Here is a 24000-nt window from a genome sequence, read left to right as displayed (position 1 = left end):
ATTTCAACGATCTAGGCGCAAAGTGTAAAGCGCATGGTGCAAAAGCATTAAGGGTATGTCCACTTTTGCTATTTTAAGGATGGAAAATACGCTCTGCGTCCCAGCATTGGTCTAACAGGGTTGAGTTTTTTCTCTTAATGGGTTCTGGGTGTGTTTTGAGCATAACGTGCATAATGAGCATTAAACCAATCAGATTCTCATCTCTCATGCCCTTTAAGAGTCAATTATGTTGCGCCATGACACATTTGCTATTTACATGTCGGACTTTGCAAGTGTAAAAACTGAACGCTTCACTAGCGAGAAAACAGTTAAACAGAGCATCTGCAGCGCAAGGATAAAGAACGAGCCTCCTCCATTCAGCCTCTTTACTTTACTTTAATGTTTACTTTACTCCTTTACTTTGGTGGAGTGAGGAAACGGTGGAAACTCTCTCCCCTGAACACATCCAGTAGCCGGCATATTTAATTTAGTTTGTTAAGAGCAAAGATGTGTGTAAAACTATTTCTAAATTCAGTTCTAATCTCCAGCAAAGGAATAAATGAACAATAATAACGAAGTGTGCTCAGAAAACTGAGTTATATCCAAACGCACATCCTGTTCCTACGCCCCATATGGTGATGCAGACGTCTCCAAAACGCCACAGGTGGACAAATCTAAGCTTGTTTTTATTAAAACAAATATAAATATGCGTATAATAAATAATACCTATAAAAATAATCACATTATCCAGATTCAGACTGTCATGAATAAACAAAAAAGCCCCCCGAGGTGAAGAAGGCATGGAGGCAGTGGTGTTTATATTGATGTAGAAAATAATTATTTTTGTATCATTTTAATCCTTTAATTGTGGACTTTAGAACAGCTTTTAGACGGTCAATGGTAAGGCAAAAGTATTGCAGGATTTATCAAACACATAGGTCTCTATTTTGATGGTCCATGCGCAGAGCGCAAAACGCAGGGCGCAAACGCTTTCAGGGCGTGTCAGGACGCGTTTTTTGCTAATTTAAGCAGGGGAAAATGCGCTTTGCGCCGTGGCGCATGGTCTAAAAGGGTTGAGTTTATTTTCATAATGAGTTATAGGTGTGTTTTGAGAATAAACCAATCAGAGTCTCATCTTCCATTCCCTTTAAGAGCAAGCTGCGTCGCGCCATAAGCACACGATGTAAAGTAAGTTCACTTTCGCTTTTGCTCTCGTGGATAGGGAAACCTTAATGCACAGACATCAATTAGCCTATAAATAATTAATTTCGTTAGTTAAGCGGAAAGATTCGTTTCAAAACTATTACTAAATTCAGTTCTAATTTCCAGCAAACGAATAAATGAACAATAATAACAAAGTGTGGTCATTTATTTCCAAATACACCTGCCATGCCCCATATGGACTGAAACCTGACAGGTGGACAAATCTAAGCTTGTTTTTAATAAAACAAATATAAATATGGATATAATAAATAATACTGCTAATAATAATAACATTATACAAAAGCAAATTGAATGAACTGAAAAAGCCTCCCGAGATGAAGAAAGTAAGGCAGTGGTTTTTAAATTCATGTAGGCTAGAAATTACTATGTTTTGTAATATTTTTATCATTTGTATTTATATCCTATATATATCCTTATTATATATATATATATATATATATATATATATATATATATATATATATATATATATATATATATATATATCCTTAATATATTATATCTTTTTCATATGTAAAGATATTTGCGTATTGCTCTACATCTTGTGTGTAGTGTGTAAGCCAGGCGCATTTTGCGCCAGACAACAGACCGACTTTGTTCTGGTCTAAAGATCAGACTATTTACAGTTTCTCAAAATAGCAACGCGCCAAAACACGCCTGCTTTTTTAGACCAGAATGCCTATGGGCGCACATTTGAGCACAAATACATTTGCTATTTAAACAGTGGGCGCAACACCTCAAAATGACCCTTGCGCCGAGCTGAAAGTAGCAAAAGACTATTGCGCCGCGCCTTGCGCCACATTTCGCCGGGTGTATGATAGGGCCCGTAGACTTATTTACAAACACTCACTTGAAAGGATGACAACAAGTGGGGTGACAACAAGACACAACTGAGAATACCGGATAAAGGACTGAACAAAACACAGGAGTATAAGGCCCCGTTTACACTAGTGCGTTTTAGTTTTAAAACGGCGTTGTAGAATGAAAACGATCCGCGTCTACACTCGCGTTTTACCCAGCGTTTCTGAACTGCTCTCCGTCCACACCAAAACGCTGAAAACGCACATCACGTGACCACACACGCTCTCGGGCAAGCGCTCCAGCATTCTACCCAGATGAGAGCTCTGCTTGTCGGACTGCTCATCACGCATCTCCCGCTGGATCTAATCTCACTATATTTGCTAAACGTGATATTTCATTCATGTTGTTGTCTTTATCTAATGACATATTCCCTGACTTTGGTCATTGGAATCTATTAAGTTACTTGTTCACGGGTAACATGTTTTGGGTAAGTGCAAAGATAAGTTAATGATTAATCCAGGTACATTGACTGATCGCTTGCCTTTATTTCCTACAATGTATAAACTTATTGTATGTTATACTTTTATAATTGTCGATTATTAAAACTGATATTCAGCAAAAGAGAAGGTGCGTTTCGTATTTTCACTGAAATTGAAAGGAGGCAGTTGTTATCGGCTCCGTTTTGTTATAAATATCCACACAGTGAAGATGACGCTCATATATGCAGCACGACGCCTCAACATTTCTGCTGTCTGTTAAGTTGCTAATATTAAAATGAAAATAGGCAGTTCCTTAAATCATGTTTACATTTTATTGTTGAGAAAGTGAAACAACGTAGCCAAGGTGATGTGAATGAAGTTATAAAGTACACTGTTCCCTTTGAAGATTTACCCGTGTCCTCGGTATGTTTTCCATATCAAACTGAGAAGGGGGAGACTGCAGCCTTGATCAACCTTGCGAAGTCTTAACTTACAATAAGAGGATGCGAGACTGAACTGTGTGTGTTAGGCTACTTAATATTCAGGAAAAGCCCCAATCAGATAGGCGAATGTTTGCAGCCCCGCCTCCGTTTTCAGATGTCTCCGTCTTTCCCCATCCACAATGAGACGGAGCAGCAGCGTTTTAGAATGAAAACGGCCTCTCCAGCGTTTTCAAAAAGCTCCGTTTTCGGCGCTCGAGAACTCCGGCGTAGTGTGGACGGATGGCGTAACCGTAGCAAAACTTATGCGTTTTCAAACTAAAACGCACTAGTGTAAACGGGGCCTAAATACACTAGGGATGAATAAACTGATTGCAAACAGGGGTAAGACACAAGTGGAAATAATAAACATTAACAAATGGCGGGAACTAGAACAAACATGACCCACATGATGAAAACAAACACACATGGAGAATGAAAACATCACATGACAAAATCAAAGAACACAGGATCTGACAGCGCCAACAATGCGCTTTAACACACCTCCCTTTCAGACCAGCACACTCATGAGTCCACAAAGATGTGCAATTGGATTTGCTATTTTTAACAACGTGGTGCAAAACATGAAAATTACTGCTGCACTGGTCTGAATACAGCAACAAATCACGCCAAACACATCTTGCGTCTTATTATGAATGATAGGGCCCCTATTGTTAAATCAGTATATGCAGAATCTATTATAAGTCATAACGTTAGGCACATTCCTCTAAATGAGCACACAAAATATTCCTACAATAAGCAAGTCTTTGTGTTTTTAGCAGTCGTCAGCCAAAATGTCTTTGTGTGAAGTGTGTTTTGCACACTGTTAAATATAGTACACAACAACCACACCGCAAAAACAAACAAACAAGGTAAGATATGTGAAAGGACAAATATTTACAGCATCCTCCCTTTAATAAATCAAAAGACGCAGCCGGCGAAAGCATCTGAAGAATGACAAGGCTGTACGCATATTTCTCTAAAACAGGGTGCTGGAATCACAGATGCTTGACAGAAGTCTTTGAAATGAGCAAACACATTATAAGAGCAACCTTTTACTGGTGTATTACAGCGAATTACTCTCACTTTTCACTGTCTGCGAAGTCTGGTCCACATTGGGCAATTACACAGGGAGATTCTGACGGGTAAAGCAGACACAACCATTGTTAGTTTTATTCTCCCTGACATAAGATAAAATGCTGACTTACACAGGGTTCTTCTTCTGCTGTATAAGGACTTTAAGGGTTTGCTAACTCTTCAGGAAAAGACATGTGCATGTGATTATATTGAGCATGCTTTTGAGGTGTTAAAGGGATATTTCATCTGGAAAACTAAATTAATTTATCTTAATTTACTCACGCTTTCCATTTATAAACATGTCAGAGTTTTTTCTTCTTTCTGCTAAACATAACAGAATGCATTTTGAAAATGCTCTGTGTCATTCTGCAAGGGAGTGTGCAAAAAGCATGGCATTGTGAAAACACGTAAAAGTGATGGTAGAAATGTTATTTTGTGTTAATATTTCATTGTCACCTCCTACATATATAGTGAATTAATGGATGAATAAATAATAAATTATAAAACAAACAAATAAATGAATGAATAATTCAATAAAATTACATAAATAAATAAATAAATAAATAAATAAATAAATAAATAAATAAATAAATAAATAAATAAATAAATAAATAAATAAATAAATTGTAGCTTAGGACAGATGCCATGAATGAATGAATGAATGAATGAATGAATAAATGAATCTATAAAGATTAAAATAATTTAATAAATAGTAGTAACTTAGTAGTAGTAGTAAGTAGTAAGTAGTAACTTAAAACTGAAATAATGAATGATTGAATGTATGAATTAATTAATTAATTAAATAATGGTAACTTGAAACATTTGTTGTGGATGACTATGAATGAATGAATGAATAAATGAATGAATGAATCGATAAAAACTTGAAACTTATGTGATTAATCAATCAATCAATCAATCAATCAATCAATCAATCAATCAATAAAATCATAGCATCTTAAAACTCAGGTCATGAATGAATGATTAAAAAATAAATCGTAACTTAAAACTGATGTCGTGAATGAATGAAAGAATGATACAAAAAATATTAATAAATGGTAACTTAAAACTGATGTCATAAATGATTTAAAAAATCCATAAAAAATTAATAAATATTTAAGTAAATGAATTGTAACTTAAAACTGATGTCATGAATGAATAAATAAATAAATGAAAAAAAAAATCATACAACAAACAAATACATAAACAAATGCATTCATAACCTAAAACGGATGTCATAAATGAACGAATAAATTGATAAATAAAACTAATGAATAAACTAAAAATATTAAAAAATATCTAAATAAATAATTGGTCACTTAAATTTTATGTCATTAATGAATGAATGAATGAATGAATGAATAAATCGATTAAAAAAATAAAAATAAATAAATAAATAAATAAATAAATAATTGTTAACTTTAAAAAGATGTTATGAATGATTAAATGAATGAATGAATGAATTGATTAAACAAACAAACAAACAAACAAACAAATGAACGAATGAATGAATGAATGAATGAATGAATGAATGAATGAATGAATGAATGAATGAATGAATGAATGAATGAATGAATGAATAAATTAAATTGGTAACTTAAAACTGATGTCATAAAAGACTATATGAATGAATGAATGAATGAATGAATGAATGAATGAATGAACAAACGAATGAATGAATGAATGAATGAATGAATGAATTAATTAATTAATTAGTTTCTTACTTAAAACTTAGGTCACGGATGAATGAATAAATGAATAAATAAATAAATAAATAAATAAATAAATAAATAAATAAATAAATAAATAAATAAATAAATAAATAAATAAATAAATAAATAGTAACTTAAAACTGATACAATAAATGAATAAGTAAATGAATGAATGAATGAATAAATGAATGAATGAATGAATGAATGAATGAATGAATGAATGAATGAATGAATGAATGAATGAATGAATGAATGAATGAATGAATGAATGGTAACTTAAAACTGAGGTCATCCAGCAGATCTCATTGTATAAAAAGAACATATAGAGTGAAGCTATGAATTGATTTATTGAATATCTCTCCATGCAAAGTGATTCAGTGCATCAGGAAAAGTGGAGGAGGAAAAATCAGTCATTTCCTGTTGTTATTTTATCAGGGTTGAGAGACAAACAGCTCCTGGTAGAGATGATTAGCTCAGCGTGGAGCATCTTAGGCCTGCAGTCGCAGTCATCTATCAGCGCCATTCAAAGACAATTTATGAAGATGCACGAGAGACGCAGATCACTGTTCACTCTCACACTGACGGATCTAACAACACAATCTGCCTTACTAAACTATAAATGTCTTGCAGAATGTCATGATGTCCCTGTAGTAAATCTCTACACACACTCACACAGGCTTAGATGTAGATTCAAAGGGCTCACCATGCTTCCTAAAGCCGCTAATCAATCTCATGTAGACTCTTTTGAAAAACATTTAATTATTCCCTCACTCACTCATTCACTCACTCATTTACCCATTTACTTTTTCATTTATTCTTTAATTAACTTATTCATTCATTTACTCATTGTTTATTCACTCACACATGTATTTATTTACTCATTCACTCACTGACTTACCCATTCACTCATTCACTCTTTCATTAATTGATTAGTTCATTCATCCATTCATTCATCCAGTAGTTTATTAACTCACAGGTATTTTCACTCACCCATTCACTTGCTCATTTACTCACTCATTCATTCATTCATTCATTCATTCACTCACTTGTTTATTCACTCATTCTTTTATTCACTCAATTACTCATTCACCCATTCACTATTTCATTAATTATTAATTCATTCATTCATCCGTTTATCCACTCACTTATTTATTCACTCACTCATTCATTCTCTCTTACTCATTCACATATTATTTTTTATCCATTATTTAATTCATTCATTAATTCATTTACTAATTTGTTTATTCACTTACTCATTTATTTGTTCACTTATTCACTCATTCTCTCTTTCATTAATTAATTTATTCATTCATTCATTTTTCCAGGGATGGGTTGCAATTGGAAGGGCATCCGCTGCGTAAAAACATATAAGCTGGATAAGTTGGCGGTTCATTCCACTGTGACGACCCCGGATTAATAAAGGGACTAAGCTGAAAAGAAAATGAATGAATGAAAAATTCATTCATTCAATCACTTGTTTATTCACTCACTTGTGTATTCGCTCATTCATTCACTGACTTACTCATTTACCCATTCACTCTTTCACTCTTCCATCCATTAATTCATTCATTCATTCATTCATTCATTCATTCAATGTTGCTTGTTCATTCACTTACTCATTACTACACTCATTCATTCACTCACTCATTTATCCATTCAGTTTTTCCATCCATTCAATAATTAATCTGTTAATTTAATCTCTTGTTTAATCACTCATGAATACATGTAATAATTAATTTAATTATTCATTCTCTTACTAATTTACTTGGTCACTCATTCATTCACTCACTCATTCGCTCACTCACGTGCTCTTTCTTTTACTCACTCATTAATTCACACATCTATTCTCTCACACTAAATCACTTATAAATTCATTCATTCATTCATTCATTCATTCATTCATTCATTCATTCATTCATTCATTCATTCTTTCTTTCTTTCTTTCTTTCTTTCTTTCTTTCTTTCTTTCTTTCTTTCTTTCCGTCATTCATTCATTCATTCATTCATTCATTCATAGATTCATTCATTCATTCATTCATTAGGTCATTTATTAAACAATTTATTTATCCATCCATCCATCCATCCATCCATTCATTCATTCATTCATTCATCGTATTTGCTCTTGCAGACAAAAATGTCCCTTTACTTATACTTTTGCAATACTAAATAAATGTGCTTATGCATTCAATGGATGCTTGTACAAGCAAATTTTTCAGAGGTTTTGACGATCACTGTTCACTCCAACATCACTCTCACTCCACTTAGTCGCACAATGATGGATCTAACAACACAATCTGCCTTACAAAACTATAAATGTCTTCCAAGATGTCACGATCACCCTGTAGTAAATCTGTACACACATTCTACTGTATGTAGTTTTAAAAAGGCTCGTTGTTTTTAGAGGTCCATGCCTAAAAATAAGTGACCAAACTGATTAAACATGACCAGAGTCAAATAATCCTGCATTCCCTTGATACTGAGGCTATGTTTACATGGCAGCGGTGTTGTCAAAAACCGAAAAGTTTTTCCCTGAGCTTTTATAAAATAGTTTCACCTCTACGCGATTCGAGTTCACACTTTACCTTGGTGTTGTATGTTGAATCTCCAACACCCTGCAGACGGTAGCATCTTTCTCTAGTGATGCGGTTCAGAAGGTTCCACGTAAGCTGACAAACACACTTTTATTTCAGGCATCATATTTTTACTTCCTGCTTGTTTTTTTTTTTTGTAATCCACTTGAAAGCATGAAATGGACTTATTTTATACTTTCCGCTTTTAGAGAAGGTCTTGAGACGGTGATATTTAGAGCTGTTCCCCAGGCAAGCATCACTGTTGTTATTGCTCATAGTTCTCCAGCTGCTCCTCGTCCTCCAGCTTCAGGCCTGGATTCATACAACTGAGACTGAGAGTTGTGCTGATACTTTTCTAAATGATCAGGCTCGCCACTTTCACCTGGAGTTTGAATTAAAAAGAGCTAAAAAACACTGAGGACTAACTTAAAACTTTCTTATAGCTGGAATAAGTCAGAAGATAATTTATTTTTAGAGCAGACAAAAAAATGGTGGTTTTCATTCATTCGTTCATTGATTCATTGATTCATTCATTCATTCATTCATTCATTCATTCATTCATTCATTCATTCATTCATTCATTCATTCATTCATTCTTTTTTTCTTTCTTTCTTTCATTCATCCATTCATTCATTCATTTATTCATTCATTCATTCATTCATGCATTCAATTCTACCATTCGTTCATTTATTCACTCACTCACTAACTTTTTCATTAATTCATCAGTTTCCTTAATCCTTCATGCACTCATTATTACATTCATTATTTCACTATTTGAATCAATATTTCAATAACTCACTTATTCACGCACACACTCTTTTGTTCATTCAGTCACTCGTTAATGTATGCATAATTTCATTCATTCTCTTGTTCACTTATTCAATAATTCGTTTACTCTCTTGTTCATGCACTCACTCATTAATTCATACATTTTCATTCACCTATTCATGCACTCACTCTTTCATTCATTCATTCATTCATTTTCTTGTCGGCTTAGTCCCTTTATAAATCCTTTTTGCCACAGCGGAATGAACCGCCAACTTATCCATCAGGTTTTTACGCATTGGATGCCCTTCCAGCCGCAACCCATCACTGGGAAACATCCACACATATTCACACACACACTCACACACTACGGACAATTTAGCCTACCCAATTCACCTGTACCACATGTCTTTGGACTGTAGAGGAAACCTGAGCACCCGGAGGAAACCCACACGTACGCAGGGAGAACATGCAAACTCCACACAGAAACGCCAACTGAGTCGAGGCTCCAACCAGCGACATTCGACTTTCTTGCTGTGAGGCGACAGCACTACCTACTGCGCCACTGCTTCGCCCACTCTTTCATTCATTCACACACAAATTCATTCAGTCAGTCATTCACTCACCCACTAATGCACTCATCTATTTATTCATTCATTAATTCACTCTCTTGTAATTCACTTAATCATTATTTCATTCACTTGCTCATTCACACAGTTACTCATTCACATGCTCTTTAATTCATTTATTTATTTAACTCACTCATTTATTCAATCACTCACTCATCCAGCCGCTCAACAATTTAATCATTAATTTATTCCTTAATGAATTAACTCATTTGTTCATTCACTCAATCATAAATTCATGCATCAATCATCTTACTCATTCACTTATTAATTCACTCATTCATTCATTCATGCACACATTCAATAATTCATTCACTCATTCATTCACAAACTCCCTCAGTCACTCACTTATTTATTCACTTACTCATTCAGTTATTCATTCTCACTCATTCACAGTAATTTTCACATTAAATTACTCACTCACTCACTCACTCACTCACTCACTCACTCAATAATTCACTCACTCGTTAATTTGTATATTTTTAATTCATTCACTCACTTGTTGATTCACTCATTAATTCAAACATTCAGTCATTCACTCCTTCACTCACTCAACCATTTACTCATTCATTTATCACTTACTCATTTTTTCACACATTAATTATCTTACTCATTTACTTATTAAAACAAATTAATTATTTAATTAATGAATTAATTCATTCATTCATTTATTCATTCGTTCATTAGTTCATTAATTCATCCATTCACTCATTCATTCTCTCACTCATTACCTCTCTCTCTCACACACAAGTATTTATTCACTTATTCATTCATTCACTGTATTTGCTCTTGCAGACTCAGTTGAAAGGAACACATTGCTGAGGAAATGTCTCAGTGTAACTATGCTGATCAGAATCAAAAGAGCTGTCAGAAACGTGCTCACTATCAAACCTGGTAGATCAGAGCAGAGGGGACAGAACAGGGCTTATTGATTTCTCAGACATGGTTTGATCTTCTGAGCTTCTTCAGCCGTGCATTTTCCATTTTACTCTATAAGAGGATGCTGTGAGCACATGCAAAAATAAATGTGGTGTGTGTGTGTGTGTTTGTGTGTGTGTGTGTGTGTGTGTGTGTGTGTGTGTGTGTGTGTGTGTGTGAGTGTGTGCGCGTGTGCGTATGCGTGCATGCATATGTGTGGGCTTGCTAGTGTGTGTGTGTGTGTGTGTGTGTGTGTGTGCGCGCATGTGTGTGTGTTATCCTCGGACAAAATATGAGCAGTTAAATTTATCCTGTATCTTTTTCCTTAGTGTTCAATATTTGGAAATAGGTGTAAAATAAATAAACATTTTGAATAAATAAATAAATAAATAAATATTTTCGGCTTAGTCTCTTTATTAATCTGGGGTCACCACAACGGAATGAACCATCAACTTATCCAGCATATGTTTTACGCAGCGGATCCCCTTCCAACTGCAATCTATCACTGGGAAAATCAAATAAATAAACGAACGGACAGACAGACTGACTGACTGACTAACTAACTAGATATATATATATATATATATATATATATATATATATATATATATATATATATATATATATATATATATATAATGTGTTTTAATTATCATGTAATTTATTAGAAATTTTCTAATTTATGTATTTAATTTAATTAATTATTTTAACTTTTTTATTTATTATTATTTATTTTATTTTATTTATTTGTATTTATTGTATTTTAAGTTGTTTTGACTTGTTTAAAAAATATTTACCTCTACAGCACTGTAATGCACTCATTGCAAGTTGAATTAAAAATAAATAAATACGTAATTGGGATTGGGCTTAGGTTTAGAGGGTAAGCACTTTTTCAAACTGGGCTGTAGGTAGTTTTGTATTGTATTTTTTTCCAAAAGTATTAAAAAAACCTTCATTTCAAAACTGCACAACTGTGTTCTTTGACCAATATTTACATTAGTTTGATGATCTGAAAGAATAAATTAATTATTTAACTGAACTGACCTAAAAAAATGAATGAATGAACTGAACTGAAAGACTGAACTGAAGTGAAATAATTAAATAACTAATTAATTAAATGAATGAACGAACGAACGAACGAACGAACGAACAAACGAACGAACGAACGAACGAACGAATGAATGAATGAATAAACTGCACTGAATGAATGAATGAATGAATTAATTAATTAATGAATGAATGAATGAACTAAACTAAACTAAATGAACTGACCTGAACATGAATGAATGAATGAATGAATGAATGAATGAATGAATGAATGAATGAATGAATGAATGAATGAATGAATGAATGAATGAATGAATGAATGAATGAATTTTTTCCATAATAAATAAGTTGATCTTCTGATTATGCTCACAGTAGGGAACACTGTCATTTAATTATTTATTTCTTACATTAAACCTACAGCATAAATTAAAGAGAATCAGGCTGGGCTCATACAGTATATTGTACAGTATGTGTGTTTCTGTGTCTGATCAGGGATTGCCATGTTATAATCGTGTGTGTATTTGAGTGTTATTATTGTACAGACATTGGTGTTATTGAGTTTTGTGTTCAAGACGTTTTCTAGCATGACAGAGTGTGAAGGACACACAAGTGTGAAGCTCTGCTAAGCTTTGTCAAGGACTTGCTCATTCACTTCTGAAACCTGAGAGACATTGTGTGTGTGTGTGTGTGTGTGTGTGTGTGTTCTTGCATGCGTGTGTATGTTCAGCCTTCATATGCTGTTGTGCTGCTACATATAATATGCTAATGTGATCTTAGTTCTTTGACAGTGATTGCAGGCCGTTTCACACTTAAAGATGTGTCACTGTAGCCCATTATTTCACTGACTGTTAAATGACTAAACACTGCAGTAGTCCTCACATTATGCAATATTATGCATTAGTCACGCATATGAATCAGTTTTCAAATACAATTCAACACAATGTTTTTTTTTCTTTTTTTTTTTTTTTTAGCATAAAAGGTTTCCCTTGGCAAAATACTGTAGTTCAGGGAAAATAATAATGCATTTCAATCTTGGCAAGCACTGACATTTTAAGCTAATGCTTGCAAACACTTTATAAGGTGACAAATATGGGTGATGTATTCTAGATTAGTGGTCAGTATGAGTAATGCATGTGTATCATGAATATGTTATTTATACAAACTCTAGATGCACTACATTATTTCTAGCCCATTAAAGTTGGTTTGGAATTTACATGGGTGTGAAAAAGTGGTTGCCCCCTTTCCGATTTTAATTATTTATTTCTTTATTTATTTGTTTACTTTTATTATTTATTTATTTACTTACTTTTATTTATTTTTGTATTTTATTTTTATTAATTAATTAACTTTTTTCAATCAATTGTTCATCCGATCTTTTGTTCATTCGTACATTAATTTGTTTGTTTATTTATTTAAAATAAATAAATAAAAATAAAATAAATAAAAATAAATGATTAATAATAAATAAAATGCATAAAATAAATTAATACAAATAGCAAAATAATATTTATATATAATAATATTTGCTTACTTTTATTTTTTATGTATTTTGCTATTTTTATTATTTTTATGTATTTTATTTTATTTTTAATAATTTATTTTTATTTATTTTCATTTTTAATTACTAAATTCATGCATTCATTCATTTATTTGTTTATTTTTTGTGTACTTTTATTCATTTGTGTATTTTATTTTTTATTTAGTTAGTTTTTTATTTGTTTGTTTGTTTGTTTGTTTGTCTACTTTTATTTATTTATGTATTTTATTTTTATTAATGATTATGATTTATTTTCTTTTATTATTTTTTATTCAGTCATTCATATTTATTTATCTATTTTTATTTACTTTTATTTTTATGTATTTCACTATTTTTATTAATTTATTTTTATGTATTTTATTTTATTTTTAATTATTTATTTTATTTTATTATCTATAAATTTTTATTTATTTATTTATTTATTTATTTATTTATTTATTTATTTATTTAGTTAGTTAGTTAGTTAGTTAGTTAGTTTATGTTATTAATTTTGTCAATAATGCTATTAAATATAGATATTTCTCAAGTGTTCGTACTGAAGTTAGAAACTCTACTATTGGTCCATCCCCCTATAGCTTTCCAGCATTGTGAGATCCCTGAAACAATGTGTTCAATATCCCGTTTCTGCGAGTAGCCCAGTTATTCGCGAGTTCAGGAACTCTTCCAGATGGTGATTTCATTTCGGTTTTTGTTTATTTTGCACTTTGTGTTTACCTGTGTCCACCGCCACCTGTTTCCAGTCCACTTGCTCAGCATTCGCCGTCTGCTTTTGGAAAATATCATCTTTTCGGATCTCCAGTGGAGAGTTTGTGCTAATAATGGTAGGCTGTGCACCGACGGCTACAGTTATGAACAGATTGTTCTGGAAGAGACGTGAGATACTGTGAATGTTGCGCTGTGAAGAAGGAGCCAGGTGTGACCTCTCAGAGGATAACAAAACAAACACAAGCATCTGCGAGACGTACAGCCTACAGAAATCTCAGCTTTCTTGGAGTTACTTGAAGAAGAGTTACTTTCACCCCACCGGGAGCTCTCACCAACACTTATTTGGGTGTATCATTGCAGTTTCCAAGCAACTGGTGTGTATTATTTTTAGGCCAATGCTAAAATCTGCGTCATGTTGGATAATGATGACAATTATCTGTTTCATTGCATATACTGTAAGCCTTAACTTTGCGGCTAATTAGAGACTAGAACAAACAGTGAAAAACGTTGACCAAATGACTGGATTTTGAATTGGATTCAGTGTGTTTTGATGGAGTAAATGTAGAAAAAAAAGGTATTTTCTGTTTTGAAAGTTTAGAAAAAGAACTTTAAAGGACACCTATGATGAAAATCATCTTTTCTGAGCTGTTTGGACAGAACTGTATGCAGGTATAGTGTGTCCACAGTCGTTTTGGAGTGATAGAAACCCAATAACTCTTTATTTTTAAATGTCCTGACGTTAAAATAGGATCCAAATCCCTCCCATTTTGAGACCGACCACAACAACATATAGAAGTGTGGCTGTCCCGCCCACAGAATTGATTGACAGGCGTGTATTAACATGTCTTAAGCTGCGGTCATACTGGGCTTTTCCTCCCATAGACTTCCATTCACACGCACGCGAATGCGCCAGACTGTTCTCAGACCGTCAAGTTCTCAGGTTGCTCCAGTGCAAAGTTCAAGCTTGGTGAACTCTGACCTGCGAAATCGCATCACTTGACTGTGTGAGACCAATCGAAGATCAAAACATGACCTCTCTGGACTGAAATTTAAAACATGGAGCAATCGCTCGCTTTTTTTGAATGTCTAATAATCTTGTTTAATCCCGCCCCTTTTCACAGCACCGCACAGTATATCGCATGCTCAAACTCTAATGCTGCGTTCACACCAGACGAGGAACGCGCGTCAAGCTCCATTGATTTACATGTTAAGTCAATGCAAATGCACGAATAGAGATCCTGCGGCATGATACGTGCGAATGGCGCGGAGCGAATTACGCAAATTGCGCGGTGCAAATAACGCGATATGCGCGAGGCGAATTGAGCGTTTGCGTGTTTGACGCGCTTAACAAGCGTTTCGCGTGAATCTCTCGAGTACGAAAATCTGACATTCGCGCCGCGTTAACCAATCAGAAGCTTGCTCTTGTGGGGGCGTGATTGTGACGTAGAATATATATATATATATATATATATATATATATATATATATATACAGTTGAAGTCAGAATTATTAGCCCCCCTGAATTATTAGACCACTTGTTTATTTTTTCCCCTATTTCTGTTTAATGGAGAGCAGATTTTTTCAACACATTTCTAATCATAATAGTTTTAATAACTCTTTTCTAATAACTGATTTATTTTATCTTTACCTTGGTGACTGTAAATATTTTACTACATATTTTTAAGACACTTCCATACAGCTTAAAGTGAAATGTAAAGGCTTAACTAGGTTAATTAGGTTAACTATGGAGGTTAGGGTAATTAGGCAAGTTAATGTATAATGATGGTTTGTTTTGTAGATTATCGGTAAAAAACAGAGCTTAAAGTGGCTAATAATTTTGTCCCTAAAATGGTGTTTAACAAATTTAAAACTGCTTTTATTCTAGCCTAAATAAAACAAATAGGACTTTTTCCAGAAGAAAAAATATTATCAGACATACAGTAAAAATTTCCTTGCTCTGTTCAACATCATTAGGGAAATATTTAAAAAATGTAAAGGGGGCTAATAATTCTGACTTCAACTATTTATATATATATATATATATATATATATATATATATATATATATATATATATATATATATATATATATATATATATATATATATATATATATATATATATATATATTATGATTAATATTATTATTATTAATGTCATATTTTTATTTATTTATTTATTTTTTTTATATTGTGCAGCATTAATATAGAGTTTATATTTATTCAACAAAATGTGCATTTGACCAGGACTAAAATGGACTATTTGTCAGTGTGATTCAGTTGTGTTGCTGAGTTTAAAAAAGTACTTTAAGTATTAATAAACGCTTATGAGCAAATGAGAAAAGCTAATTATACGTTCAAGTGTTTTTTGTTGTTGTCAAGTCAACTTGTGCGTTTTTTTTAGGCCAGTGCTAAAATCTGTGTCATGTTGGATAATGATGACAATTATCTGTTTCAATGCATATAAATCAGTGAAGTCTTACAATAAAAGAGGACTTCCCAGCTAATTAGAGGCTAGAACAAACAGATTTGAATGATTTCTGAAGGTCGCAGATGTGTTTCTAAGAATAACATTGGCATTAATTGCTGCCTGTTTGTTATTTCTTTCACTTTCTCCTGCAGAATATTCAAAGGATCTGATCTTTACTGTGGTTTTCGAAGCCTGTTTGTTAGTTCTCTCTAGATGTGAAGATTTTAGCCCACAGAGGAGGACAGGAGCTTTAGTTTCACCCCAGATAAATCGCTACTGTTGAACGCCTAAGCTATTCTTCCTGTTACATAAATCAGATCGTCATCCAGGAGCTTTTGAGACATGGGAATAAACACTCTCACTCCCACACCCACTCTGCAGGGAGCTCGGGGATTCAATTTATAGTCAGGCTGTCCTCACAAACCACTAGGACCTTGTCTATGTTTTTTATTTTTATTTTTTAATTGTTACATCAGGTGTTCTTCCTGTATGAAGAGGACTGAAATTATCTATGACATAGCCATTATTGGTTTCAGCAATAGTGTATTTAATGTTTTTTCCGTCCGTAGTTGTCCTTTATTTGTCATTAGTTATTAAAAGCGCCGCTTCAGAGGTGTTGCTCGCTGCAGAAGTTGGGACTAGCTCAACTTTTCAAGCGCTGACGGAAGCGTCAGCCAATTAGATCGCTGTATGCAAATACACCAGCTAGACAGTGGCCTATTGCTGACTGAATTTCATTGTTTGGGACTAGCTCAACTTTTCAAGCGCCGACGGAAGCGTCAGCCAATCAGATCGCTGTATGCAAATACACCAGCTAGACAGTGGCCTATTGCTGACTGAATTTAATTGTTTGGGACTAGCTCAACTTTTCAATCGCCGACGGAAGCGTCAGCCAATCAGATCGCTGTATGCAAATACACCAGCTAGACAGTGGCCTATTGCTGACTGAATTTCATTGTTTGGGACTAGCTCAACTTTTCAAGCGCCGACGGAAGCGTCAGCCAATCAGATCGCTGTATGCAAATACACCAGCTAGACAGTGGCCTATTGCTGACTGAATTTAATTGTTTGGGACTAGCTCAACTTTTCAATCGCCGACGGAAGCGTCAGCCAATCAGATCGCTGTATGCAAATACACCAGCTAGACAGTGGCCTATTGCTGACTGAATTTCATTGTTTGGGACTAGCTCAACTTTTCAAGCGCCGACGGAAGCGTCAGCCAATCAGATCGCTGTATGCAAATACACCAGCTAGACAGTGGCCTATTGCTGACTGAATTTAATTGTTTGGGACTAGCTCAACTTTTCAATCGCCGACGGAAGCGTCAGCCAATCAGATCGCTGTATGCAAATACACCAGCTAGACAGTGGCCTATTGCTGACTGAATTTCATTGTTTGGGACTAGCTCAACTTTTCAAGCGCTGACGGAAGCGTCAGCCAATCAGATCGCTGTATGCAAATGCACCAGCTAGACCAGGGGTGCTCAATCCTGTTCCTGGAGATCTACCTTCCTGTACAGTTTAGCTCCTACCCTGATCAAACCCACCTGAACCAATTAATTAGGACCTGAAATCCACTTGATAATTACAGACAGGTGTGTTTGATAAGGGTTGCAACTGAAATCTGCTGGAGGGTAGATCTCCAGGAACAGGATTGGCCACCCCTGAGCTAGACAGTGGCCTATTGCTGACTGAATTTCATTGGGTGACGCTGCTACGATGATCGCCCCAACTTCAGACACGCCTTCAGTCAAGCGTTGAAGCTGAAAGCCCTGTGTGAATAGGGCAAGAGGGAACGTCCCGACTTAGTGGAAAGAAAATGACGCATATGATGTGTATTGCAGAGTTACTGCAAGACAAGCATTACAGTATGTTTACCTGTATTCAGGGCTTTACATTAAATTTTTTGATCACCAGCCACTGTGGCAAGTAGATTTCCAACATTAATAGCCACTTGCCATTTTCACTAGCCACAATTTTGTTGCTTGGAAAATATATTTTGTATTAATAAATGAGACTTTGACATGCTAAAATGACTTGATTTAGATGTTGTGTTGTCCACTTGCCTCCTCTTCCATTTCACTGTTTGTGTGTGTGTTGTGTGTGAGCTAGCTCACTGAGCATGAGCAAATGGGTTGTGTCGCATTGCGATTGGTTTTTATTTCACATGACTTTTTTAGGGCTCAAAATTAAGGATTGCCAAATTTATCTCTGACCACACCAAAATAAATTATTATTTCTCAGCAAGACATTTTAAATGTGTCAAAACAAGCAAATATATAGCAGTATACGTGCACTTTTATTCGACAAAACCTTTTTTTTTTTTTTTTTTAATTGACATTAAAAAAGATCTATTGTCATGTCTAACATATGCACAGTAATCTGTCCTGGCTAAAGGTCCCAGATCAGCGGTTATATGAGTTCATCTCATATTAAAGCAACGTTATTGCAAAGGATGATGATTAAACTTTATTAACAAAATAACTGTAAGCAAAAGAAAGCAGGTGAAACATACCACGAGTGATAATGAAAGGATGATCACATGCCTGAGAATAAGTAAAACGAAAGCAGTGACCTCTGCTGCTGCACTGAAAAAAGTGTTGCATGCAGAACTGTTGCAAACAATTTATTTGTGTTGAATTTAAACAAACAAATTAAGTTTAATAATGTTCAACTTAATTTTTTTGCTTAAATTCAGCCCAAATAATTTTTTTACAACTACTTAACGTAAAAAAAAATTGAGTAAATCCAAGGAATCGTCTTTGAATATTTTTTTTTCAGTGTGCTTACAAAAGGATTGCTGCTTACAAGAGCATCGCTTTCTGTCCAGTCTATTTCAAAGAGAATCGATCGCACCAGTTGTGCTTCCTCTACGCACGGTTGTTTCGCGCAAGTAAACGGGAGCGTGCACGCTTTTTAACAGTCGCGCGCATCACATCACCTGTGCGCACGAGTAATCAGCCTCTCATAAGCTGCTTTTGCTCGCGCGAACACAGTTGTTTTTGTCAGTGGTGCTAGTCGATTCTAATATCACATTTGCACGCATATTGGGCCATCCTTACTGTCGAACCCATCTTTAAGAAAACTACAATGTAAACATTATTTCCAACCTGCCAAAGTGGCTAGTGGGAGCGGCTGTCTAACACCTGTTAATGTAAAGCCCTGCCTGTATTCAACCATGACGACCACAGCGCCGATTGTTGCCAGAAACTGCAGTGATGCGCTGAAGGCTGATTTATGCTTCTGCGTCAAACACCGGCGTATGCTACGGCGCTGACGCATAGCCCTTCACCGTGGCCGACGGCGTGGCTGACGTGCACCTCTCAAAAAAATGTAACTACACATCGCAACAACGTGTAGCGCAAGCTCTGTGATTGGTCGGCTTGGTAGCGCTGACGAGTCGGGGCGGGACCGAGATCCACGCGAATGCCGCGAGCCCGATGTAGCAATTGTTTACAAGTGTGGAGTCCCGTGAAGGAGCTCCGGATGGAAAGTTTTGTTTTGTGTTTACCTCATAGTTAAAGTTGTTGCACGTCCGCCGGTTCCTGCCTCAAAATGAGCAAGTTTGAGCCACTTGTACATCCCGGAAGTGTTCAGGAAAAGCAAAAAAAGCCGCGAAGAAACTCGACACAGAGAAACATTAACACCTCACTGCCAACTAGCGTTTCAGAAGTGTTAATGCAGACAAACAGAGGACATGTCTACACTAATCCGGATAAATTTGAAAACGGAGTTTTCCTCTAAAAACGCTTCACGTCCACACTGTCGTTTCTATTCGTTTTCCAAAACTTTGTCATCCACACTGAAACGACTACCAATGCTTTCAACCTGTAGTGCGCATGCGTGAAACGTAAGACGCTTCGTCACGCGTCATTTCCGGCTGACGTTTATTTTCTTTCCGGCTCTTTGAAACGTTGCGGCAAAATGTCAAGGAAAAGCACAGAGTTTTTTAAATGGACTGACAATGAAGTAGAGTTGCTGCTTCGAGTAACACATGAATACAAAGTTGCAAAAGAGAGTGGAAATGTAGACTGGGAGACGTGCCAAAACAAATACGCCGATATACTGGAGCGCTTTAAAGAACAGTATCCTGCTGATGACGCTGCTTACCCTCACAGTAAGGGCGACATCACTAAAATCATAATCACAACGAAAATAAAGTAAACGAATTAGTAACATGACTGAGTGTCACATGACAAAAAAACGCGTCATCGTTTTCGAAAGACTCCGTTTTCGATGGATGGATAGATAGAAATGAATTAATTTATGGATGGATGCATGGATGGATGAATGATTGAATCAATCTTTTAATTGACGGATCAATGAATGAATGAATAAATGAATGAATGAATTAGTTGGATGGATGGATGGATGGATGGATGGATGGATGGATGGATGGATGGATGGATGGATGGATGGATGGATGGATGGATGGTTGAATGAATGAATGAATGAATGAATGAATGAATGAATGAATGAATGAATTTATGGACGGATGGATTGATGATTAATAGATTATGTTGATTGTTTGAATGAATGAATGAATGAATGAATGAATTAGTTGGATGGATGGATGGATGGATGGATGGATGGATGGATGGATGGATGAATGAATGAATGAATGAATGAATGAATGAATGAATGAATGAATTTATGGACGGATGGATAGAAGTGTGGATAGAAGGTCAAAACGGAGACAAAAATATGCGTTTTACGCCGGTTACGCCGGTCACTTGACGCAGAAGTATAAATCAGGCTTTAGAAAGGCATCCTTGGGTAAGGATGACAAAATAAATAAATTAAATCGCTTACAGGCTTTCATTTAAGGATAGTTTTGCATTGTAAGCTTGTGTGGTGGTGGCTGAAGGTGGCAGTGGTTGATGCAGGGCTCAGCGAGGGGTCCGTTTGAAGTTGATTGTGACGTCATATGAATTAACCACTGGAGCTCGATCCGTATAATCAAGCTCTTGTGTCTGTTCCCACAGGCTGCCCGCAGAGTCCCATGAGCAAGGCCACGCTCACCCTGATCACCGTCTGCACGTGTGTGGTGGCGGTGGTGTACGGCACGCAGACCTCCTGTACGCTCAGCGTCAAAGTCACCCTGCACGTTCCTGAACACTTCATCGCTGACGGTGAGCGGAGTACTGACAGGCAAAGCTCTGCGGAGATCTCAGTGCATTAGACACACGTTGTGCTGCATCACAGTAGGCTCATCAAAGCAATAATTGTAGCAAAATGTTCAATATTTATTTATTAACGAGCTCCGATGTTAACCCAATGAGAGGCGACGTGTGAAACACAGCAACACACCAGCAGGAAGAATGACTGATGACTGTCCACTTGGTGTGTCCTGGCCTATAGAGAGCCCTGATTTCTGTATGATGAGCTTGACTGTAGCAGTGCACAGCGGTGAGTGTGTGTGTGCTCGCTGTGTGTGCAAACAGAGGTCAGAATACACTCAGCATCTTCTGTCCCACACACACCTCCAATTAAAGCCACGTGATGCTGATTCTGCAGTGGAGAGATGCTGGAGCATCTGTCAGAGACACTGTCAGCTGATTTAACCCCCAGAGAGCAAACATGACCAAAACACACACACACACTCACGCAGGCATGCACACACACGCACACGTGCGCATACACATACATATACACATACCCATGCACACAGGCGCACACAAACTAACACACACACACACACACAGATAGAGAGACGCAGAGATAGAGAGACGCACACACAAACACACACAATTTTGCACGCATACACACACTTGCGCACGCATATACACAGCCATGTGCACATAGACATACATGTGCACACACATATACACACACTCATGCACACACACACACATACACACACACACAAACACACTCACAGAGACGCAGAGATAGAGAGATGTGCACATACATATACACACACACATGCGCACACACATGCTCATACACACACACTTTTGCACATATACACACACACACACACAATTTTACACACACATGGACACACACACACACATGCACACACAGACACACGCGCACACACAGACACACGCGCACACACACGTACACACACACTCACACACACACAGGTAGAAAGATGCAGTGATAAAGAGATGCACACACACACACACACACACACACACACACACACATGAATTCCCTCACAGACACATGCACACACACAAACACACACACATAGACACACATACAGACACATGCACACAGATGCATGCGCAGACATGCACACACACCCATGCACACACACACACATGCACACACACACACCCATGCACACATACTTACATACTCACACACACACACACACACACACACACACACATACATACATACATACATACATACATACATAGACACATGCATATACACACACAATTACGCACACACACACTCACACACCTAACATATCTTTAGCATGCTTTCCAGGTAATTTGTAATATGTTCTCTTATAGGTGTCCTGAGGGTCACAGTCTCCATCTGTTGTGTTTTTACTTTTTTATAGAATTATATAAAATGTCAGATCCGTTTTACAGGCCCACTCTCTGCATATAACTTCCGCATCTGTTGTAAAATTAGCATCAGTGTCGACATGGTCCTTTAGTCTGGGATCAGTGGAGGTCACAGTCAGGCTTCTCATTAAACCATTGACTGACATTCTGGAGCTGATTCCCTCTTACTGTATTCAGAAGGTCATTAGAAGTGACATTATTTATTTATTTATTTCTCCCTCCACACATTTATCAAACTCATTTCAGACATGCTCCACTGCTCTTAGACCTGCATTCATTTATTATTAGTTTTTGCTATAGGCCTTCTGTTTATGGGGTTATTTAATGAACATAAAGTGCCCAGCACACCACAGCTCTTGTAAAGAAGTTGATTACTATGTATTGGAATGAATGGATGGATGGATGGATAGACAATGAATGGATGGATAGATGAATGAATGAATGAATGAACGAACGAACAAACAAACGAATGAATGAATTGACAGATGGAAAAGTAAATGAATGAATTGATGGATGAATGAATGAATTGATAAATGAAAGAATCAATCAATTAATTGATGGATGGATGGATGGATGGATGGATGGATGGATTAGTGAATGTTTGAATTAGTTTGAATGAATGAATGAATGAATGAATAAAAAAATGAATGAATGAATGAATGAATGAATAAATGAATGAATGAATGAATGAATGAATGAATGAATGAATGAATGAACAAATGAATGAATGATTAAATGAATGAATTAATTGAATGAATGAATGAAAATAAATAATTTATGGATGGATGGATTTATGGATGAAGCAATGAATGAATAAACGAATGAATGCATCGATGGATGGATAGATGGTTAAATAAATAAATGTATTGTTGGAACGGATGCATGATTGAATGAATGGATGGATAGATAGAAATGAATTAATTTATGGATTCATGGATGGATGAATGATTAAATCAATCTTTTAATTGAGGGATCAATGAATGAATGAATAAATGAATGAATGAATTAGTTGGATGGATGGATGGATGGATGGATGGATGGATGGATGGATGGATGGATGGTTGAATGAATGAATGAATGAATGAATGA

The 24000-nt window shown here is 35.7% G+C and overlaps 1 protein-coding gene across 5 annotated transcripts in view; it reads left to right on the top strand.

The window, feature by feature from the left end:
• astn2 (astrotactin 2) overlaps nucleotides 1–24000 on the top strand; it is a 579161-nt gene that overhangs the window by 294938 nt on the left and 260223 nt on the right. For all 5 annotated transcript variants that reach the window (XR_015489895.1, NM_001442877.1, XM_087251058.1 and 2 more), the window contains 1 exon segment: nucleotides 21370–21516. Coding sequence is in view for 4 of the 5 variants with exons in the window: in NM_001442877.1 (NP_001429806.1) it covers nucleotides 21370–21516 (147 nt within the window). In the remaining variant the exon portion in view is untranslated.

The sequence above is a fragment of the Danio rerio genome, chromosome 5 (assembly GCF_052040795.2).
Source record: "Danio rerio strain M-AB ecotype USA chromosome 5, GRCz13ab, whole genome shotgun sequence".
Lineage (NCBI taxonomy): Eukaryota > Metazoa > Chordata > Actinopteri > Cypriniformes > Danionidae > Danio > Danio rerio.
This window is presented reverse-complemented; position numbering and strand designations above follow the sequence as displayed.